Source organism: Lepidochelys olivacea (assembly GCF_965140295.1).
Source record: "Lepidochelys olivacea isolate rLepOli2 genome assembly, chromosome: 21".
Taxonomy (NCBI): Eukaryota; Metazoa; Chordata; order Testudines; family Cheloniidae; genus Lepidochelys; species Lepidochelys olivacea.
Genome location: NC_140431.1, coordinates 14,745,078 through 14,766,181, shown reverse-complemented (window position 1 = coordinate 14,766,181; position 21,104 = coordinate 14,745,078). Strand labels below are relative to the sequence as shown.

Here is a 21,104-nt window from a genome sequence, read left to right as displayed (position 1 = left end):
TTTACTCACAAAGGAATCAAGGGTGCTATTTATTTGCAATGTAATGTAACCAGCTCCAGTCCGCACTTGATGTAACTAGTTGGAGGGTTCAAATGCACACCATGCTCCAACTCCTAGTGTATATCCAGGTCCTTAGCACAGTTTGCTGGTCAATTCGGGGCTAGAATGCCACAGGTTTAGAAAGCAAAAGCCCTTTTCCATCAGTGAAATTGGCCTCACGCTCATAGCAAATGGCACCAACAAAAACCCGCTTGGAGCCCTCTCATTGTTCAAACCTGCCCACAACCCAACCTGTGCTAGCAACGCATTGCTGTTTGTTGGGGCGCTTCTAAGCAGCTCTAATTAATTACCCCAATTACAAGATGCCGTGAGGTAATTAGCGTGATTCAGGGCGGGTTTGCCACGGCCGTTCAAGGGTGCCGCAGTTCCTCCCATGCTGCCATGGTGGCATGATGTAAGCAGAAAGGAGCCAGGGCTAGCTGGAGCCCTCTCCTGGTAGCTCTACTGTTGGCTCAGACGCTGGAGACTTCAGAGCGCCCCGGGGCAAGTCAGAGCCCAGCAGACGGCTGGGATTATTACGGGCCTGTCGTCTCAGGGAGCTGTGACGCATACACAGCCAGCGTGTGGTGGAGAAATTGGTACTGTTCACTGGTCTGAATCATTCCACCTCTGGAAGAAGAAAAGATGGTCAGTTGTAAGGTTTAATTAAACTGCAGCCGCCTGATCGAATAATTCCTTGGAGAACTCTCAGCTGCGTGGGCATTCCAGCCCTGCCTGCTGTTCCCAAATGACGACAGTGAAACACGACCTTGCTGACCTGGAATTCTCTAAGCAGCATTGGGGATTTGGAAGCCTTAGCAGGCGGTTCTTGGCCTGGATTAAAGGACAGATTCTGCTGATTTTCCATTGGTACAAATGTGGAGTAACTCCACTGAAGTCAGGATCCCCCTGCTGTAACCGGGCTCAGTATCTGGCCCTAGATTCTTACTGGTACAAGTAAATACTGCTTTTCAGCATCTAAGTGCAGACAGCAGTGTTCAGACATGGGATCTGAATGCTCTGTTTGGCGGCCACATGAAAAATAAACTCACAGCCTTAAACCCTTGATACCTAGAACTGGACCATAATGATCGGACCTTCCATGCGGGGTGGTGGAGTGCAGAAAGTCAGAATTCAAGTGAAATTCTTTCAGGTTGCGGGGAGCTAGAGCAGACTGCATCTCGGCTATCCCTGGATGCAATGTGTCCTGGGAAAGCCAGCAGGGGACGTGGGGCCCTCCCAATGGACAAGCCCTGAGAGGATGGTGAAAGGGTTGCACTAGACCCTCCTGAAAGGGGATCTTCTTCGGTTTTGTGTAAATAAGTGAGCATCTCTTTGTGGAGCTCTAAAGCAGTCACTCGACTACAACCTCACACCTTGAAGTCCCTAAGGTCCATTGTCCCTGACTGTGGTAGCCCAAATAGCTTCTTGTCTGGCCTAGTGGCAAGGGCTGCCCTGAGCTCTGTCTCACAGAGGCCATCCCATGTATAGAACGCCCAGGTGGGTGGGGTGAAATGCCAAGGATCTGCTGACACGTCCGGGGCTGTGCTTTGGAGACAATTCCCGGTGCTTTGAGGATGATTATATGGCTAGAGGCAGGTCAGATCCATTAGTGGAACATCCTGCTTAATGCAGGATAGGCAGTTTGGGTGAGTTTTTGCTCTGTGATCACAGTTAGAGTCAGGTTTTCTATATGCCCCGGCGGGTTGTTCTGCAAACCTGGCCACGTATTTTGATGCTGGGTTCTTTTAAAAGCCTGGCCAGTAATGTGGTCCCAATGACATTGGGTCTAGCTACCTCAGTAGGAAAGTCAATGGAAAGTGGTTTTCATTTGAGGAGACCAGGCTTGCCACTGGCAGGACCCGGCGAGACACCGACCGGAATGAATTGCTCTGTTTTCAAACCCGTCGCTTCCTTCCTGGCCAGTAGGGCAGCTGATCCAAAGGCAGCTTTGCTGTGCAGGAGGGAGAGCATCATTTCCTTGGAGTTCTCTTCCTGTTCTCCTGCAGTGTTTGTATAAAACCATCCCATCCCACTTCCCCGCTCCGAATCCTTCTCTGCTTCTCTCACAGACCCCCTTAATGCGAGGGCAATCCCCCCACCTGCACTTGCTTCTCTACATCTAGAGCTAGCTCCCAAGTGCTTTGGGACCACCAAGCACTTCGTCCCAGCTGTGCCCCACTGCTCATGCCTAGGTGGCCCAGGCCCCTTGCTGTCACTCTGTACGTACCTGTCTATCCGGAGCTGGCACACTATCCCCAGGATATCCACCTCTCCTTTGGCCTTCAGCTGTTGGCATCCAATCCTGGTAGCAATAAAGCAGCCCGTCCGACCAATCCCTGCACTGAATGGGACACAGAAGGCAGATCAAACTGAAGCTGGGTGGGTGATACGGGACACTGGAAAGCTCAATGGACGGTGCACAAACCCTTTTGTCTCCAGCTCCCTCCTGACCCAGGTCGGTCATGTCTGTGGATTGATCAGCTGCCTGAGGCTAGTTCCTTATGGTCCTTGCTTTTGTCCACATCACAGCTGGTCCCTTGTCTCCAGGATCAGCTACCTGTCTCGCTTGGGTCTAGGGCCCCCCATCACTGCAGTATTTGAGCCCCTCACAATCTCAGACTCCTGGGAGGCAGGGCAGTGCTTTTACCCTCAAGGTACTGGTGGGGAACCGAGACACAGGGAGGCTCTGGCCCAGATTTCCATTGATGTCAACGGAAGTTAGGCGCTGAGCTAAAGTGACTGACCCAAGGTCACACTGGGAGTCTGTAGCAGAGCCAGGACTCAAACCTGGGTCTCCCAATTCCCAGGCCATCCTCCCACCCAGAGAGGCCAGCTGATGAATTGGCCATGGAGCTTGAAGGGCCAAAAGCTGACTAGGCTGTGGCGACTTCCCTGAAGGCTCTGGAAGAAGGGGGTGGAAGCCTGTCCAGCCTAGGCTGTCTCTCTTCTGGGGATGACGAGAACCTCATTCTCCAGGGCTGGCAGCATGACACCTTCCACCGGCCCAGGATTCGTTCAGCAGTAATGTGGTGAGTTAGTGAGTGGGCGTGGAAGCTCTGTGGGGAGGTCACCCGCCTAGGGAGGGATCCATGGGGAAACCAGCAGGATAGCTCATGGCCCTCAGCCCATTGCATGTGTCTCGGTTCCCAGAGTCCTGCCGGGAAGCCAACCCGCTGCACCCAGAACCGAAGGGAGCAGAAGAGACTCCCAACCAACGTTCACACCCGCGGGTGCATCAAGGAGAGCAATGGGAAAGAGGGCAGGCTCCTGCCACATGCTCCTCCCCTACAAGTGGCTCGGCCGGGTGGCCAAAGCTCCCCTCGCCACCTCTGCCAGCCCACCCCACTGTTCATTCAGGCGGAAGCAGACTCCACACCCCTCCTCCCAAGCTGGGGTTCAGGGAAGGCTCTCACCTGCAGTGAACGACCACGGGCCCCATGCTGGCTGCAGCCTGCAGGATCTGCTCCACCTCTGACACTAGGTGCAGCAGGGGCTTGGCCGACTCGGGGGCCTGCTGGTCGGGCCAGGAGGGGAAGAAGACGTGCTTCACTGGGCGACATTCACCTTCGAGCTTCCCAGCCACCGGAGTTAAAGAGAAACAAGAACATAGGAACATGGCCTGGCCAGGCTGGGTCAGACCCCAGGCCCATCCGGGCCAGTGTCCGGGCTCCAACAGTAGCCAGCAACTGCTGCTTCAGAGGAAGGGGCAAGAACCCCAGAGCAGGCAGATGTGGGATAAGGTCTCCTCCTGATCTCTAATAGCTAGAGCCTGGATGAAGCCCCGGGCACCAGGGTTTCTCTCGGTTCCAATACTCTTTGTCTGCATTAACTCACACACTAGTTAGTCTTGCTAGCCATGTAAATGTCCAATCCCTCTTTGACTCTAAGTTCTTGATCTGAATGGCATGCGGATGGATACAGTGTGAGCACTGCCCTTCCAGACCCGGGGGACTCCTGTTCCCAAAGACAGGGACCCAGACACTGGAGCTAAGGACAGCACTAAGGACAGCAAGGTCTGACTGCGGCAGAGCCAGTGGGGTCAGGGCTAATGGGGACATCGCCAACAATGCACACAGGCAGGTCTTTCCTGAGGCTTCACCCGGCGGGATCCTCAGCCCCTGCCCCCCTCCCTCTGCCCTGACAGGCTGTGCACTTGCCAAAGGAAATTCAACCCCAAAGTGCTATGGCCCAAACTCTCCTCTCCATTACACCAGGGTAAATCTGGACTCACTCCACTGATTTCAGATTTACACCAATTCCATTCGATTCACTGGCAAAACCCCGGATTGCACCAGCGTCACTGAGAGCAGGGAGTGGGTAGGGGCTGGGGATCCGGAGCTCTCCCCTTAACTCTGGCCACTTGTGGGGAGAGGGCTGGTGCTGGGCTGGGAATTAAGGCCAAAGAGGAGCTCTGCCGGTGAACTCCTTCTCCAGACAGGGAGAGGAGAGACCCCCTCAAAACCCCTCCCCCTCCCTTCTGGGACAGATTCTTTTACCCACTTATACATTACATATGTCACTGCTGCTCAATCCCCAGATCCCCACCGCCACACTCCCCATTCCCCCCTCCGTCTTGGGCTCGGGGGGCTCCGACCCACCTGGAGGGTGAGATCCCGGACTGTGTACTCTGCACACTCGCTCACCCCCTGAAGACGGATGGTGAACGGGCCGTAGATGGCTTCCTTTTCAGGCCAGTAATGGACGCATTTCTGGAAGTGGAAGGCAGGGATTCACGGCGAGGGAGAGGCCAAGGGCACCCGCTAAGGGGCTGATCGCGGCTGGCACCATGGCTCACGGGGGCAGCAGGGGGCAGTGCTGAGCATGGGGACACATGATGAACAGGGTCATATCGCCGTCCCTGCCCCCATCTTCCAGCCTCCTGCATGTCCCTTCCTGCCCTCGTCGGTACCAGGCCCAGCAGCAGCCTCTGTGCAGGGCCCCCCCTGCCTGGCAGTGCTCCCCCCAGGCGGCCACGACTGTGCCATCCCACCTCCTGCCCAACGAGGCAATGGCTGGGAGAGAAGCCGCAGGGCAGGGAGGCAGAGGACACCTGGAAATCAGCAGCAGCGGCTGGAGTGGGGCAGGGGCAGAAGTTGGCGAGACGGCTGGATGGTGTCTAGGCTGGTTCAGCCGGAACAGGGCCAAGGCCCTGGAATCAGCAGAACCAGCCAGGACCCGGGGCCGGCTAGGGCAAACAGGCCACTGTCCCCTAGTCGGCATTCATGGTGCCAGCTGCCTCGGACCGTGGCTGTGCCGGCTGGCTAAGCGTCTTCCCAGAGCCAGGCCCGGGGAATGCTAGCGGCTCAGCTTGCTGCCAGCCCTGCTCCCTCTCCTGCCAGCTGCCCTAAGCCTCCTTATCCCACTAGCTCACCAGCAAGCCGGCTTCCCAGAGAGCCCTTTGCGGAGAGCCTGCGTGACCGGGGATGCAGGGTAGGGTCGGTAAGTGCAGCTCAAAGTGTACGGTCACAGGGCTCGAGTCCCCTCTCACGCACCCCAGTGTGAGTCAGGAGTAACCCCACTGGGCCCAAGTCCGTCCCCCACACTTACCCCGGTGTGAGCCAGTAGTAACCCCACTGGGCCCGATCCCCTCTCACTCACCCCAGTGTAAATCAGGAGTGACTCACTGGGGCCAAAGGTGTCATTCCAGTGTACAGCTGGTGTACGTGAGAGGACAGTCAGGCCCCATGTGTGAAAAGCTCCAATTTCACAGCCGTTTTGATTCGTCCTCATTCTGTGTACGGTCTCCCGCGTCAGGCATTAGCTGTAGCCCGCACTGCCACCAGCTCTGGGCTGTGACTAAATGCCACCTGTCTCCCATACCGTACAGCCAGCAGGGGCGAAGCCAGCCCGGACCGTACCTCTTTGCCTTCCTTGAGCTTGGTGATCATGACGATAAGCGGCGCGCCCTCCTGCCACACCATCTGCCAGAAATCCACCACCGTGTTCAGCATGGGCCCCTGCGTGGCGATGTACTCTCGTGCATGCCCTGCATAGCCCTAGGAGGGACAGAAAGGGGAGAGAGGGCTAGGTACGAGCTGCATTGCAGGGACAACAGCCAGGAATCTCTGTGTCTCTCGGCCAATAAACAGAACAGCGCCCTGGTTGTGGTGGGGGTTGTGGTGGATATGGAAGATTGGTAGTAGTTTTGCTAATCATGATAACTTAAGCTCTGTAGAAACACCGTCCTAACCAGCCTCTGCACTGGAGCAGAGAGCTGGCAAAATCGTAAGTCCATCGAATACAACCCGAACAGCTTGCAATGCAGGTGTCTGCGTGGAGTCTGCAAAGTCCAATGAACGGAGAGAATTAGCAACGAGGAGGCCCTCGAATGGGCACAGCTACCTACAACAGTGTAAGTAGTAAGGCAAAGAGAGGGACATATTTGGAATGTCTTTTAAGAATGCCCAATATTAGGCTTGGGCACCCAGAGCAAGAGATGGAGGGGCCCACCTAAGGCACACTCTGTAGCATGACAATGACTGAAGCTGCATTATTACATATAGAAGACCTGGATAAAGGAGCCCAGGCTAGGGATGACTGGCGCTGTTTGACCTCTGCCTTATGCACCTGATAGAGTGGGAAGAATGATCATGATGATGATAGAAGCAAATGGCTTGTGCCTGTCTCCTCCCTTTATTTTAGGATGAACTCCTGAAGAGCTGATTGTGTTTTGGCGCTCTCCCTGTAGGACCCCCCATCCCTTCCCTTCCCTTAGCCTTGTTTTGTTTTAGAGACATTTCCAGACTTTTATAATCCTGCACTGAGACTTCCCTGATCTAGCTGTCAGGGTGAATCGGTCTAATAGCTCTGCACCTCTACACTAGAACCTGGCCCCCATCACAGGGCATTTAATAGTTCATAAGTTAGCAATATTAATAGTGCAGTGGGGCTTCACACAGGAGTGAGCTCAGCAGCCCAACACACTGGGCTGGCAGAGGTCACATGGGACAGAGGCCTGAGGGGCACTTGGAAGATGCCCCACCAATAATAACCCCACATTCTTCTCAGCTTCAGATCCGATAGGAAATGAGAGTCATGATCCTGACGTCTCAGGCGGGAAAAGTGAAGCATTGAGATTTGCCCAAGGTCACCCAGCAAGCCAAGGAAAAAAACCCAGATCTCCTGAGACCAAGGTCAGTGCTCTACCCACTGGACAGCACTGCCCCCTAAGCTAGACTGAACACTGGCTGAGGCAGGGGAGGAAGCTGCCTTTTCCTCACATCCCAGTGAGAAGAATGTGCTCCGTCAGGCGCTGGCTGGGGAAAGTCTTTCGTCCACTCAGCAAACTGTGAGCTATGTCATTGGACCCTGAGCTTTGGGAGCAGGGAGATGCTGGTAGTGAGCAGGGTAAGGGGCTCTCTTTGCTGTAGGCTAAGGGGCTGCAGAGGACACTTGGCATGGTGCAGCCGGCCCAGGAGAGATGTTGGCTCCAGCCCTGACACTACCGCTGGTTCCCGGTGTGACCCAGGCCTGCAGCGGGTTTGAGGATCTCCATTTCGGGGACCCCAGGTTCACTTTTCAGAGACACTGAGCACCCACAGCTCCTGGATGCCACTGTGTGCACTCAGCACCTCTGCCTGATGGGGATGCAGGCTGCAAAAGAGACTCTGCCCCAGATTTACTACCCCTAGGACCTATGTCCATCCACTGCCTCTCGCCCTCACAGCTGCCGGCTAGGGTGAGGGGTTCTCTGCTAGGATTTGCCCTTTCTGACCCGCTGACAGTGCTGAGTTGCAGGGCGCTGTTCTGTCAGAGAAGTGTAGAGAATTCATCCTTTAGGGGACAGAGGTTGGCAGCTCACAGGAGACAACCAGCGAAGGTCCTGGGGGTCTGGCCAAGGTGAGTTCTTGTCCCCACCAACTACTTGCTGCAGAAAGAGTTTTCACCATGAAATCTCATCTGGAAATAGGCTCATTTCCATGTGGGGGTTGATGTGTCATCAGATGTGTTGGAGAGATCTTTAAAAAAGATCGTGCCCTGCCAGATATTCAAATATGAGACAACTTAGCCAGTTCCCTGCTAGGTTACAGCTATTTTTATATAGTGGCGTAAGCTGAAATGACGTACAGTGGGTTTTGTGAAACCCCGAAATCAAATATGGAAACGTGTGTGTGTGTCCATTTGTGTGTGCAGAATCCAGATATGGAAATATGTGTAAGTGTGCAAGGAGAGGGTATGCACAAGGGCAGTGTGTGTGTGTGTGCACACGTGTGCACCCACATATGGGCTGGGCAGGGATCTCACACTCGGATGGCATGACTGCTATGTACCTGTGACGTGACGCATTTTCACACGGCAATGCAGCGTTACGCTGGGTCAAGCTCTGACATAAACGCAGCCAACTCTCTGTCTCGCAGACAGTTGGACTGCCCCATTGAACGCCTTTTGAGGCCTTACCAGCTGCGGCCTGTGTTCAGACAGCTGCATCAATGAGGCTTGCAACCTTACAAGAGACTCAGGCTTGGTGCCTGTGGCCTAACCACAAGGCTGGGAGTCAGGAGTCCTCTAAGCTAAGCTCGACTCTGGCACTGATGTGCTCTATGACCCTTGGGCAAGTCACCTAACTGCTCTGTGCCTCAATTTACCCATCTGGCCCACACGGGTGATGATGCTGAATTAGTATTTGTGAAGCTCTGGGAAGAGGAGACCTGCTAAGTGTTATTATTCCAATCCCTCTCTCACTCGGTAGCAAATCCATTCAGATTCACCCAAGGGATGAGTTCCCGAAGTGCTCTGTGTGGGGTTGGGGCTGCTGTGAACTGAGCACTCACCTCGTTGAGGTGCTAATTAAACCTTTACCCTCCTCTCTTTTCGCCCCCCAAGTTAACTGATCCTGGTGTGTTTCAGTGGGGATCACAAACTGACCCTTATTCTCCCACCCCCCACCCCACCCCATAAGTCTCTGTTTGTTGCTTTCAAATGTTGGCTCCTATGGGAAACGTTTCACAACCCTGTCAACGCGGATGTGTGGGGGGTGTAATACCTCCTCTGACCACCAGAGGGCACAGCCACCAAATCAGTATGAAATCGCACTGCACAGAGGGCGTTCCTGCATTAGGGTTTCCTCCTGTAAAGTTCTGGCGCGTTTTCCCCCGTTTATGTTCCCCGGGTTACAGTAATGTGCTGTGTGTCTGCCGGGTAGGAAACTCCGTCTGCTGAACCTCCCTTTGGGAGCAGAGTTCTAGAGAGAGACACTGCTCCCAACCAGCAAACACACCTCCCTACTTCCCGGATCCTATCGCTGACACCAATTAGCATTGGTTTAGCTGGTAGTTCTGGGGACCTAATCCCAGATGGGTGGAGATCCATCAACTCATGTCACTCAGGCCAAGGAGCACATCAGTCACTGCCTAGCTGGGCTGGATCAAACAGGTGGAATAAAACAATTCCTACTTGACACCCACTTCTCTGAGTCCTCCCCCCACACCCAATGGAGATTCCCCACCTCATTCCTGGAGCAGGCCAGACCATGCCAGAGTCCACCCCAAGGGGTCACCACCTCAAAAGAGCTGGGATTCCCCCATTAATCATAATACACAGCTCTTCTCTTGCATTTATCATCAGCAAATCTCAAAGCACTTTACAAAGGAGGTCAGTACCATGATCTCCATTTTACAAATGGGGAAACTGAGGCACAGAGCCAGAGGAAGGTTAGCTTCACAAAGGTGCATTGCAATGCCTTAACTCCTAGGTGCCTGCCGCCCAGGGGAAGTCTCAGCCCCAAGTCAGGCGTCCAGGCCAGCCCTTTTCTGCCCAACTGCAAAGGGAGAGCCTCCCTCCACCCCACTGTAGGTAAAAGCCTGGTAGATGGGGCCGTCACCTGGGATGTGGGAGAGCTGGGGTGGGATGGAGCCCTGCTGGCAAGCTAGGCAGGGGAATGCTTCACTTGAGAGTCCTGTCACAGTGCTCTGAGCTGCTCGCAGCATCAGGACAGAGCCATGCCTATGTCACCTGGGCGAAGCATGGGCCTGCAAGGTTAGGCAGCAGCATCACCTGAATGTTGGACTTAGGTGCCTAAATCCCTTTGTGAACCTAACCCAAAGCGACCAGCCCCAGCAGCACCGCCTGGAATAGAATCCAGGGTCTCCTGAGTGCCAGTCCCGTGCTCTATCCATTACGTCACGCTACCTCTTTGGGGCACAGGCTGCTGTGAGCCAGAGTGGGGAAGCAGTGTCAGGCTAAGCCCGTGTGCCTTTGTAGACTCAGGGCAGCCGACTGCTCCATGTCATAGTGTCCCCATGGGACGGGGGCGGCGCCCCGTTCACTCCTCCCGGGATCCAACATCACCAGACCCTGTCATCTAAAAATCACGAGTCAGGTGCCCAACCCCATGAGACTGGCTTGCAGAGGAAAACAGCAAGCACATGGCAGGATCTTTGGCTCCCCTCCTGGGTTAGCAGCCTCTAGGGTCACCTTTTCTAGCTCTGCTCTGCAACCACGGAGGCTAGGAAGTGTTTTTAAATGAACACTGAGATTGCCACACAATCCCAGGCTCCCAGGAGCTAGGGCTTTCTGATGCCTCGAACGTCGTGAGAGTTGGCAGCCCTGCAGGCAGACTCTGGCTGGCTGCCTGTACCCGCCTGGAGGCCATGCAGCTGCCTCACGGTCCGATGCGAGGGGCGTGCATGATCCCGCGGGCCATGTGGCACTGGCCAGGGGGCTGGTCTCTTCACCCGGGTGATCTGCAGCAAAGGGCCCTGTGCATTGGCTTGCAGCAGGGACTGGGGGTGAGCCAGCCGGGGCAGGACGCTGGAAGGAACAGGAGTGAAATGGCTGCAGCTCTAGCCCCAGGTCTGCTGCTGTGTGACAGTGGATGCAAAGCACCCATCAGAGGTTTCATGCCGGCAGCCAACACCCCCTGGCACGCAGGTCCAAACTGACTCAGGGGACACCACGTCCTGCCCACCCAAATGCTCCACCAGGTCTCCTAGCCCAGCCCTGCAGATCAGATCAGCTGGGTTCCCAGGGCTGGAGTTGTGGGCTCATGGAGCACTCCGGCTCCTGTGGCTCTGTGGGTCTCAGGATGGGCAGATCACTCACCTGGATGTAGTTGGCATTGATGTAGTCCTGCTCCTCCTGGCTGCCAGCTCTCCTGAGGCAGACGCGGCTGTGGGGATCTAGGAGACAGAGCCGGGATTAGCCCCAGAGCAGTGGAGCCCGCAGGGCAGTACTGACCTCGGCCTGGCCTCCCATCCCTTGCAAACATGCTCAGTCCCAAGCCCTCACACCAAGGGGCAAAATCCATCGAGGAACCCGCAGGTATGCTCAGAGCTCAGTGACCATGGGCTGAACATCGCTCGTCAGGTGTCTAGGAGAAACAGGGGGCAGCTGGGCTGAAACCCAGGGGATGCTTTTTAGGGTGCACCCCTCACTGTCTTAGGATGCGCACTCCCAAGCAGAACCTTCTCCGGACGCCCCTGGGCACTAGCTTACCCACACACACACAGCGGGAGGGAGCAGCACGTACTGGGGAGGATGGTTTTGTATCTGTCCTTGGCGGCCCGTCCAGGGATGTCCAGCTCCTCTGGGTTGACAAAGTTGGGGGGGATTTTCTGCGAAGGGGAAGGAGATGGCGGCTGAAATCCCTTCGCTGCCACTCTGGTTGGGCCAGGCTTGGAGAGACACCTGCTGCCCCCAGGAAACTGCCCGCAGGACTGGGTTCTGGTGGGACCCGTTTTCTGGCCCCTCCTGAGAAGGGCTTATTGGCAGAGTTCGTTCCTGACCAGGCTACGGAAGGGCCCTTCCTAGCCAATGCCCGGGGCACCTGAGCATAAGCCTTGGGCACCATGCCTGCTCCCACTGCCCCAGGGATGGAGACCCCCGGCACAACCTGCATGGCATGGGCAGGTAATGAGAGCAGAGACAAACACCCCAGGGGGCAGAGAACGCTTCCCACCCATACTAATGATCCAGATTCACAGCTGAGGAGAGCACTGTGCCTGCTTCCCCCATATTGCCCTGCCTCCCTGGGGAAGGAGAACAGCTCTGCCAGCAGGGCCCACTCTGCTGAGGCTGCCAGGAAGCTGGTGATGGCCATGCCCCGGAGAATCCCACGCTCAGTCCCCTAGGTCATTCTGCAGAGGCGGGGATGCCCAGTCACTCCCGGCCCCGGGCAGGGTAGAACTAGTGCCCTCCCCTGTGTGGTACTGAACACCAGGCTGACAGAGTGCCCTCGGGAGGACTGGTGGGAGGGGAGCGGCCTGACCGTGGGCAGGGGGGCACCCTGATGAGACTGGGAGGGGCGGGCGAAGGATGGCGCCAGCGTCTCACCGAGAACTCCTCCTGGAGCTGTGCCAGGTTCCTGGCTCGCTGCTGCAGCTCCACGCTGGTCAGGACGTGGCTGGACGTCCTGAGGAACCGCAGCGTGATGTCCCGGGGGGTGCAGACGGAGCGGATCGGCTCCACACTCGCCAGCGAGCTCATGTCCAGCACCAGAGACACATTGGAGCCTCTCCTGCAAGGCAAAGCGGCTTGTCAAGATGAAGCTGTGGCCCCCCGCCCACCTGGCCCGCAGGCTGAGTCAATAGGCATGGGGGTGCCAGTCTGCGGTGGGCAGAGCTCTGCAGAGGACACTGTGCCAGGTGGAGCTATGGGGCTCTAATGGGAGGATGCCATGGGGGCAGAGCAGGGATCCCCAAGGATATGTGAGGGGAGGTGCCGCCCAGGCTCTGGGGCGGGGGGCGGGAGGAGCGGGAGGAGCGCCTTACTGCCATCTGGGACCCACGTGTGACTCTCCAAGGCCCTGGATTAGAGTCAGGCAATTCACCTGCAACCCAGCCTGGAGCAGGCCCCAGCCCTACTGGCCCCCAGCAGCTCCTGCTCCGGGCCCCGCAGCCCCCTACCAACAGACTGGGCACCCGCACATAAGAGCCATGCTGCTGTTGCTTTGGGTATAAAATGGGCACAAACCACGGCCACACTTGGCCGTGGTGGGTGCAGACGGCAGCACCCCACCCTTCCTGCAGGCCGGCACCAGTGCCCCGCAGCCCTGCGGCTTGGGCGTTGGATCCCCAGGGATGCCACTTCTCTCCCCATGCTGAGCCCAGCTGGGACGCATTTGCTGGGGGTCCCTAGGCCTGACTGGGGGCTAAATCCAGGGCCTTTCTCCCTCTGGGGCCGGCTGGCGGCTCAGAGCAGCAAGAGGCTCTCTCCCTCCCCGAGGCTGCCTGCTGACGACCTGTGCGCTGTGCTCAGAGCCCCCTGCCCCGGATGTGGCCCGGGAGGCCCATCGGGGCCTGGCTGCTGCTCACCTCTCCTGCAGCCGTACATGTCTCCTAGCAGAGGGGCCGGGCGTGCCGACCTCGTCCATCGCTCCCCGGGCTGCCCGGCCTGGCAGACTGGCGCTATGAACTCCAGAGCATGCCGCGCAGTCCTGGACCATGCTGTGCCAGCAGCAGAGCCCTCACCCTGAGGCGCGGAGGGTGCAAACGGATCCCAGAGGGCCAAGGCTCAGAGCGGATCAATGAGCCATGGGGGGAAAGGCGTCTGGAAAACACAAAGCACGGCACCCGCTCAGCTGCCAGCAGGGGCGCAGCAAGGCCCCCTGCTCCTCTCTGGGGCCGGCCAGTGCAGCCTGGATAGCCAGCGGGCAAGTGGCCCAGCGTCAGCCCAGTCCAGAGAGCAGAGCATCTCAGCCCACAGCGCTCCTGGCAATCAGGCCCAGGGGATGGAGCTGGACTCCCAGGAACAGGTCCCAAACTCAGCTGAAAACTCTGGCCTAAGTCCTTTGGCTGGTTCCTGCTAGAGCAGATCTGTAGCCCCCAGAGCATGGGGGGCACATGGTGCCGGCACAGCCCAGCTGCAGCCTCTGACCTGGCGGGCACGGTGCCGGCATGGCCCCGCTGCAGCCTCCGCCCCCGGGGTCACAGCTTCCGCAAGGTGCTGCAGCAGCCTTTCCGCCCCCATGCTCCCGATGCCGCTCGCAGTTGCCCCTCCAGGTGGAGCCACGCGTCGCTCCTGCCCCCGCCTACCGTCCCCAAACCCTGCCCCCGAGCTAGCCAGAGAGTGACACTCCTCACTGCCCTACGCCGTCAGCCCCCCAGTGCCCCACGGCCATATCCCCTCACGGACCCCTGCCCCTTCCTACGGCCAGGCCTTCCCTCCTCCCGCTGCAGTGGCTTACGGCTCGGGCTAGTCCCACACTCCCCCGTTCAGCTTCCGGCAATGATTTGTCTGCCCCTTTGTATTACTAGCCTAGTGACCGCCCCACCCCACGCCCCCACCGGGCCAGCTCCTCCGGTGGGGTAAGTTGCAGTCGCTCCAGCCAGGCCAACAGAGCTGAACGAGTGACCCCAGCCAGGGATCGGGGCTCTCTGTGAAGCTGCAGGTGGGACTATGCTAGCGGGGGCCAGGGCAGTGCCACTTCCCTGCCCCCTGCCATCAGGAGGGCGGGGAAGGAGAAGGATAGAGGGGTAGGAACGGACTGGGGTGGGGAGAAGAGGGGTAAAGGCAATGGGGAGGCATAAGGCTGTAAGCAAGCAGCGGGAGCGACCGTTCCCTGGCACTCTGCTTCCTGAGCAATGGGCAGGGCTGGTGCGGCTTCTCTGCCTTGGGCAGCACAGCCCTACGGGCCAGGCTCTCCAGCGCCACGGGGATCCGTCCTCCGGGCTGACACGGGAGCTCTGAGGAGCGAGGGCACCGGCTCAGAGAGATCCCCCGCCCCCTCCCCGCCACCGCCCCCTCACCAACCGTTGGAGGAAGCTGGCTTAACCATGCAGTTGAGCAAGACGGCGGGCCGCCGAGGCTGATTGGCTGGGGCAGCGGGGTGCAACTGGCATGGCCGCCGGCTGCGGAGGGTCCAGCCTTGGAGGGCCCGGGCTCACCCCTGCTGCCCAGCTTCTGGGAGGGTTGAGACTTGTGGGGGCTGGCACCAGAGGCCAAACACAGGGAGAGCGGGGACGTGCCAGCAGGCTGGAAAGGGCCAAGGAGATGGATCCTCCCCTGCTTCCTTGCCTTGGTGCCTGGGAAATTGCACTGGTTTAACTCAGGCCTTCTCTGCACCCAGGTTTTATGCTGGTATAGCCATGTCGGCTGTGTCGGGAGGCATTTGTTAGCTACACCGATCGCACCAGACACCATTACACTGGGATAAAGGCGCCTTATTCCCCTTCTTGTATGGGATAAGCAATCCCGGTGTAAACCCCTTTACACCAGGACAAACCCCTTTGTACCGGCACAGCTGACCCCACCCTTTCATTCGCCTGGGAGAGCGACAGCAGGATGTTTGTGTGTGTGGACAAAGTCACAGACTGGCTTTTAAACCGAGACACTTCAGCTAATGCAACCCCCTGCGTGGGCTCCAATTTCAGTTTAAAAGCAGCTTGTTTGGGTTTAGATTAAACCTGCGTGCAGCTGACCTAAGCTCGACCGAAATCAGCCTAGTGGAAACCCGACATTTGAGCATCTGTGTAGTCTTTGACACAGGTTTCACTATTGGCTCTAAAGCCGCACCTATAATTAAGCAAAAACAACGAGGAGTCCTTGTGGCACCTCAGAGACTAACACATTTATTTGGGCACAAGCTTTCGTGGGCTTTTTGCTGATACAGACTAACACGGCTACCACTCCGAAACCTATAATTAAAGTGTCAGTGGAGTAACTTCTATGGCCCCAAAAGAGACACTCCAGGCTTCCCCTAAGGGGAGCGAGAGGGGAAACTTGCATGAAACCAGAGTGACGTTCTCATGTGGACAAGCTTCCTTCTTTCCGCCATTTTGACGGAGCGAATGAAGCGGGCTCTGGCGCGGGCTCTCGGGCCCTGGCTAAGGGAAAGCTGCACCAGCTGAACTTAAATCAGGTTTTAGGCCGGTTTTGTTAGAGCAGTGCGCTAGGCTGTGTGGACAGGCTTATTCCACTTTAACTAGGCTTAGGTCAATGTAGGTTCTGCTGAGTGGGAAGCTGTTGAAGCCAAACTGCAAGCCACTGCTTTTAGCCTGAAATCTGAGCGTCCACACAGGGGTTACACTAACCTGGTTGGAGAGAGTCCTAAGCTAGCCTGGTGCAGCTCTCCTGTGCAGACAAAAACGTGTCGCTCTGCTACTTCCCCAGTCTGCTGGGTTCGGGACTAGCCAGCCCAAGGCTGGGGGCTGCCTATCAACCTCATGTGATCCGAAATACTGAGGAGCCAGCAATGGGGAATCAGGAGGGAGAGAGATGGAGTATGGAACAGAGGTTGGGGGGCTAGGATCAGAGGTGGGGGGTCTATATTTCTCCTTCTCCATCCAATTCCCATGGGTCCTGCAGCCCCTTCTGGCTCTCACGGGGCGGGGTCCAGAGGCCCCACTTGGCTGGGCCTGGGTAAAGCCTCTTCATGGGCTCAGATCCTCCTTTGGAGCCAGTTTCAGAATAACTAGCAAGCTAGTCTAGATCTGACCCACCATCTCCAGGCCTCACTATGAGCCTCTCCCCCAGGCACCCCGCTCTTGGTATTAAAGACGAAGTCAAGGCCAGGTTGGCGGGACTAGACCTTGGCACCTCCCTATAGCAAGGGGGCCTAGAGGGCAGGACAGCCCAGAGGGATGGGGTTTGGAGCAGGCTGTGTCCCAAAGTGTGGGGATGAGGTTCTGCACATGGGCAGCTGGGGATCACGCACCAAGCCGAACCCAGATCCTAACAGTGCCCAGGCCTCATGGGGTGATGGCTGGTACCCATCTGTTGTGGAGGGGGCCAGGGTGGCTCACCATGCTGTGGTGGAATGTGGAACCCAGCCCTGCCAGGTTTATACCCAGCCCCATGCCAGAGGGTCCGTGCCTGGCTGAACGGCCCCAGGGAGACAGGAGGAGTTCCCCTGCGTGACATACCCCAGGTGCACCTGTTTTGGCTAAGGGAGGGAGGGGCTGAGTTCTGGCATCCCAGCCATTCCTGCCTTCCCCACTCCTCCCGCCAAGGCCTGTGTGAGGAACCCCACTGGCAGGCCGGGGTGGGTGCCCCCAGAGGAGTCCAGCCTTGGAGTGTGATCACTGGGTAAAGGGCACTAGCCTCCTAATGGCAACGCAGCCCCTCAGCCATCTCCAGATACACTGAGCTAGGAGCACCCGGCTGGTGCCATGCACGGCGAACCCGGGCGCCATGTCGGGACAGGCCCCACCATAGCCTCCGCCTGGCGCTGCAGTCCAGGTCCTAATCCTGTGCCCATCCCCATGGTATCTGTGCTGCCCTGCTCCACGGGAAGCCACCAAGGCACAGACCCGCCCCACACATCATCTCTGCACACAGCTGCAGCCCAGAGGTGCCCGGGACCTGCTGCCCACCCATCCCCAGCTCGGGGCCCTGGCTGCCCCATCTCCGCAGGCGAGTCCAGGATCACTCCGGGCGCTTACCTGGGGCCCCGAGCGGGCCGGCCCCGCGGCTCCTCAGCACTAGGGCTGCGAGTGGTGCACCAGTGGGTCGGGCGCCAGGGTTCGAAAGTGTTCAGGAAACTGCTTATCAAGGAGACTCTGTTGCCTCTGCAGCTTCCTCTCCCCGCTTCTCCCCCCACCCTGCCTGCCGCCCACGCACATACCGGCCACACGCTCCGCAGCTCCACTCCATCCGGCCTCTGCAAGGCAGGCACACCCCCACCCCTACCCGGCGAGCTCCCTACGGGGCTCAGGTGGGGCCAGGCCCTGCCCACCCCTCTGCCTGCCAGGGCAGGACATGCTGCCAGAGGCATACGGAGGCCACTCGCTGCAGCTGTGGCTGGCCTAGGCAACAGAACAAAGAGGCAGGGATCCCCAAGGGGGCATGAGGCAGAGGGCAGGGGGGCAAGGGCAATAAGCAGAAAGAGACTTTGGGTCTAGGGAAGTTTCCTGCTCCCCATGCTGTGGTGCTGCCCCCTCCCCGGTGGGTGGGAGGGGGGTTCACCTGGCCAATACCTGCTGCACGATGATCTGTCTGGCCCTACACAACCCTCCCACTGTGCTCCAGAGTCCCCGCAGGGCTGTTCCCAGCCAGTGCTCCCCGGCCTGGTCTGCAGGGGATCCCCCTTCCCCATCTGCCTCTGACTCCCGTTGAGTGCTGCCCATGGCCATCATTTCTGGGCAGAAAAGGGGGAACATGCCGTGCCCCCGCTCCAGGCACTGCTCTCCTGCCCCCAGGGAGAGTCTGCAGCCAGCGAGGGTCTTTGCATTCCCTGAGGAGGATTCCCGAGTGCTCAGTTCCATCAGCGCCCGGCCTGCCCAGGCCAAACACGGCAGCGAAATGTCTCTAAGCCCGGCGCCCAGGTATGGGGCAATGATCCCTCTAATTTTTGACAGGCCCTGTGCATGAAAAATTTCTTCTGTGCACATTTTTGTGCGTGCGGTGTTTCACCATGTGCGTGGGGTTTAGGATCTGTGTGCACACACACAGCTTAGAGGGAACAGTGGTCTGGGGTGAGGCGATCACTCGAGCCCAGCCTCATCCCCTCCTTGCCACGCATCTTCCCTCTAACCAGGAGCTTTCTGTCTCCTCCCAGCTCTGAATCCCCAGTTGTGTTCACAGCCCCCCAGGGCTCCCTTCCAATTCTGCTTCCACGGAAACCCTCCTGCACGCTCCCACTCCTCTCCCCTCCCCTGACCTCTTAATGGCCGCCCCAAGAGCCCCCTCCCAGCCCCTTGCCCGTGCTGCTCCTCCACGAGAGTGAGCCCCTTGCGGTCCCTGCCCCGGGAGGGGTGGCACTGGAATCCCTTAGGACTGCCAGGCTTGCCCCCTTCTCTGCCCGTTTGGCCAGTGTCAGATCTCACAGTGCTTCCCCCCAATGGCATGCCACCCCCCAGCCAGGCAGGAAGTCTTCCCTGGGCCATATACAGAGGCCACTGGCCATTAAACAGGGAGGGGAGGAGAACGCCCATGAGATCAGTGCTTAACTTCCAGTGAGAGGTGCTGGGGCTCAAGCAATTTTTTTACATTCATAACTGATGCGCCAAGCCCAGAGGCGCCGGGGCTCTGACCTGCCGGGCCCAGAGGCGCCGGGGCTCTGAACTGCCAGGCCCAGAGGCTCTAGGGCTCTTACCTGCTGGGCCCAGAGGTGCCGGGGCTCTGACCTGCTGGGCCCAGAGTCTCCAGGGCTCTGAACCACCAGGCCCAGAGGCTCCGGGACCATGAACTGCCAGGCCCAGAGGTGCCGGGGCTTTGACCTGCCGGGCCCAGAGGTGCCGGGGCTCTGAACTGCCAGGCCCAGAGGTGCCGGGGCTCTGACCTGCCGGGCCCAGAGGTGCCGGGGCTCTGACCTGCCGGGCCCAGAGGTGCCGGGGCTCTAAACTGCCAGGCCCAGAGGCGCCGGGGCTCTGACCTGCCAGGCCCAGAGGCTCCGGGGCTCTGACCTGCTGGGCCCAGAGGTGCCGGGGCTCTGAACTGCCAGGCCCAGAGGTGCCGGGGCTCTGACCTGCTGGGCCCAGAGGCACCGGTTCTCTGACCTGCTGGGCCCAGAGTCTCCAGGGCTCTGAACCGCCAAGCCCAGAGGCTCCGGGGCCATGAACTGCCGGGCCCAGAGGTGCCGGGGCCCAGAGGCTCCGGGGCCATGAACTGCCAGGCCCAGAGGTGCCGAGGCTCTGAACCGCCGGGCCCAGAGGTGCCGGGGCTCTGAACCGCTGGGCCCAGAGGCGCCAGGGCTCTGAACTGCCAGGCCCAGAGGCTCCGGGGCCATGAACTGCCAGGCCCAGAGGCTCCAGGGCTCTTACCGGCCAGACCCAGAGGTGCCAGGGCCATGAATTGCCAGGCCCAGAGGCTCCGGGGCTCTGAACCGCCGGGCCCAGAGGTACCAGGGCTCAGCCCGAGCAAGCCCTGGCACAAATTAAGCACAGCATGAGATGCAGGCCTTGGGGCTTCCCCGCTGGAGGCTTGCTCCAGGAGCCCTGGCCCTGCCTGGTCCCCACAGCACACCCCCTCCCCGACTCCTCTGTCCCCAGCCTCTCTAACCCAGAGGCTGTCAGAGCTTCTCCGTCAGGAGAGCCATTCTCCCTCGGCCAGGCAGTAGCCACCATTCCCCCTCCTGCCTGTGACCTCCTTGGCTTCCCATGGAGATGGCCATGGCTGGGGGGTGAATTGAGGACAGAGCTCTGCCGACCTAGCCCCCAGGGTAGGTGCGCCTAGGTCAATGGGAGAAAGCTTCTGCCGCTCTGGGAGGTGCAGGAGCTCCTACCGACGGAGCTACCGCTGCGGGCTATCGGCTGTGCTACAGGGCTACGCTGGCATAGCTGTGGCATCGTAGCCATGCCGCTGGCCTCCCCTTGGTGTAGACAAGCCTGGACTCCCCTGCCCTGGGTCCTCTCCCACCAGCCCCATGCACATCCTCCTTCTCTTCCTGGCCCAGCCCCTCCAGCTCTTCCTGTTTGTCATGGCCCAGGCTCTCGAGAGACACCCTTTGCTGCTCGCTTCCTTCCTTTCTTCCGCCTCCACCTCGCTGTGCCCGAACATTTGCCTCGGGGCCCTGCTCCTCACCTGCGAGGTGCTTGGGCCATGCTCTGCAGGAACCCTTCCTGGCTCTGGGCCCTTCCTCCCGGGGAGGCCAGCTCCCCGTGTGCCTCAGCAGGGGTGCTCTGGCCAGCAGTCACCTCAGGGATCCCCGACACCCCCTTCTGCGCCTTCTCCGCAGCCTGCTTCCGGGATCAGCCGTGGTGCTGGAAGAGGCACCAGGGTTGGTGATCCCCCATGTGGCTCAGCCCCCCAGCCTCCCGTGTGGCTACCCATGTCACTGGGCTCATAGCGGGAGTGCGTGCGTGGAAGGCCTGGACAGGGGGTTATATATTCGTTCCTCTCACAGCTTTACAAAGATTCCCGTCTCCATTGATCCTGGGAGCTGGGATGAACCCTGCAAATCGCACAAGCCATGAAGTAATATTAACCCAGTGCAGAGGTGTGCTGGGAACAGAGCTCCATCACCCGGGCCAAGTGCTGAGCAGAGAGATGGCCTGGCCAGGCTGATAGGTCGGGTGCAGTTGGACTAAGGAAGGACGTGATCCTACAGCCAAGGGTCTCTAGTGGAACAGTCCCATCTGCAGCTCCCGCTGTTCCTGCCCAGGCTTGGCCAGCAGGAGGGCATCAGCTGATTCCATTCATCGCTAGTGGAGGAAGTGGGTGTCACGGAGTGTGGGGGAGTCCAGGCC

General features: G+C 58.8%; 1 protein-coding gene across 1 annotated transcript; it reads right to left on the bottom strand.

Moving 5' to 3' along the window:
- PTPN7 (protein tyrosine phosphatase non-receptor type 7) lies at positions 1 to 17,516 on the bottom strand. The gene is made up of 10 exons (XM_084611394.1): positions 17,361 to 17,516; positions 13,293 to 13,527; positions 12,313 to 12,496; positions 11,510 to 11,594; positions 11,083 to 11,159; positions 5,901 to 6,038; positions 4,641 to 4,751; positions 3,456 to 3,613; positions 2,270 to 2,383; positions 1 to 669 (listed from the first exon to the last, which is right to left on the bottom strand). The coding sequence occupies exons 2-10, from the start codon at positions 13,421 to 13,423 to the stop codon at positions 576 to 578; spliced, it is 1,092 nt and encodes a 363-aa protein (XP_084467520.1). The 5' UTR covers positions 13,424 to 13,527; positions 17,361 to 17,516; the 3' UTR covers positions 1 to 575.
- Positions 17,517 to 21,104: the final 3,588 nt, after the last annotated feature.

What these genes read in the sequence shown, in the direction of transcription:
- PTPN7 (XM_084611394.1), bottom strand. Translation starts at nt 13,423, where the DNA reads ATGGTCCAGGACTGCGCGGCATGCTCTGGAGTTCATAGCGCCAGTCTG. An exon ending in CATGTACGGCTGCAGGAGAG is followed by an intron (nt 12,497 to 13,292) that starts GTGAGCAGCAGC and finishes TTTGCCTTGCAG; the next exon opens with GAGAGGCTCCAATGTGTCTC. An exon ending in TCAATGCCAACTACATCCAG is followed by an intron (nt 6,039 to 11,082) that starts GTGAGTGATCTG and finishes TGTCCCTCCTAG; the next exon opens with GGCTATGCAGGGCATGCACG.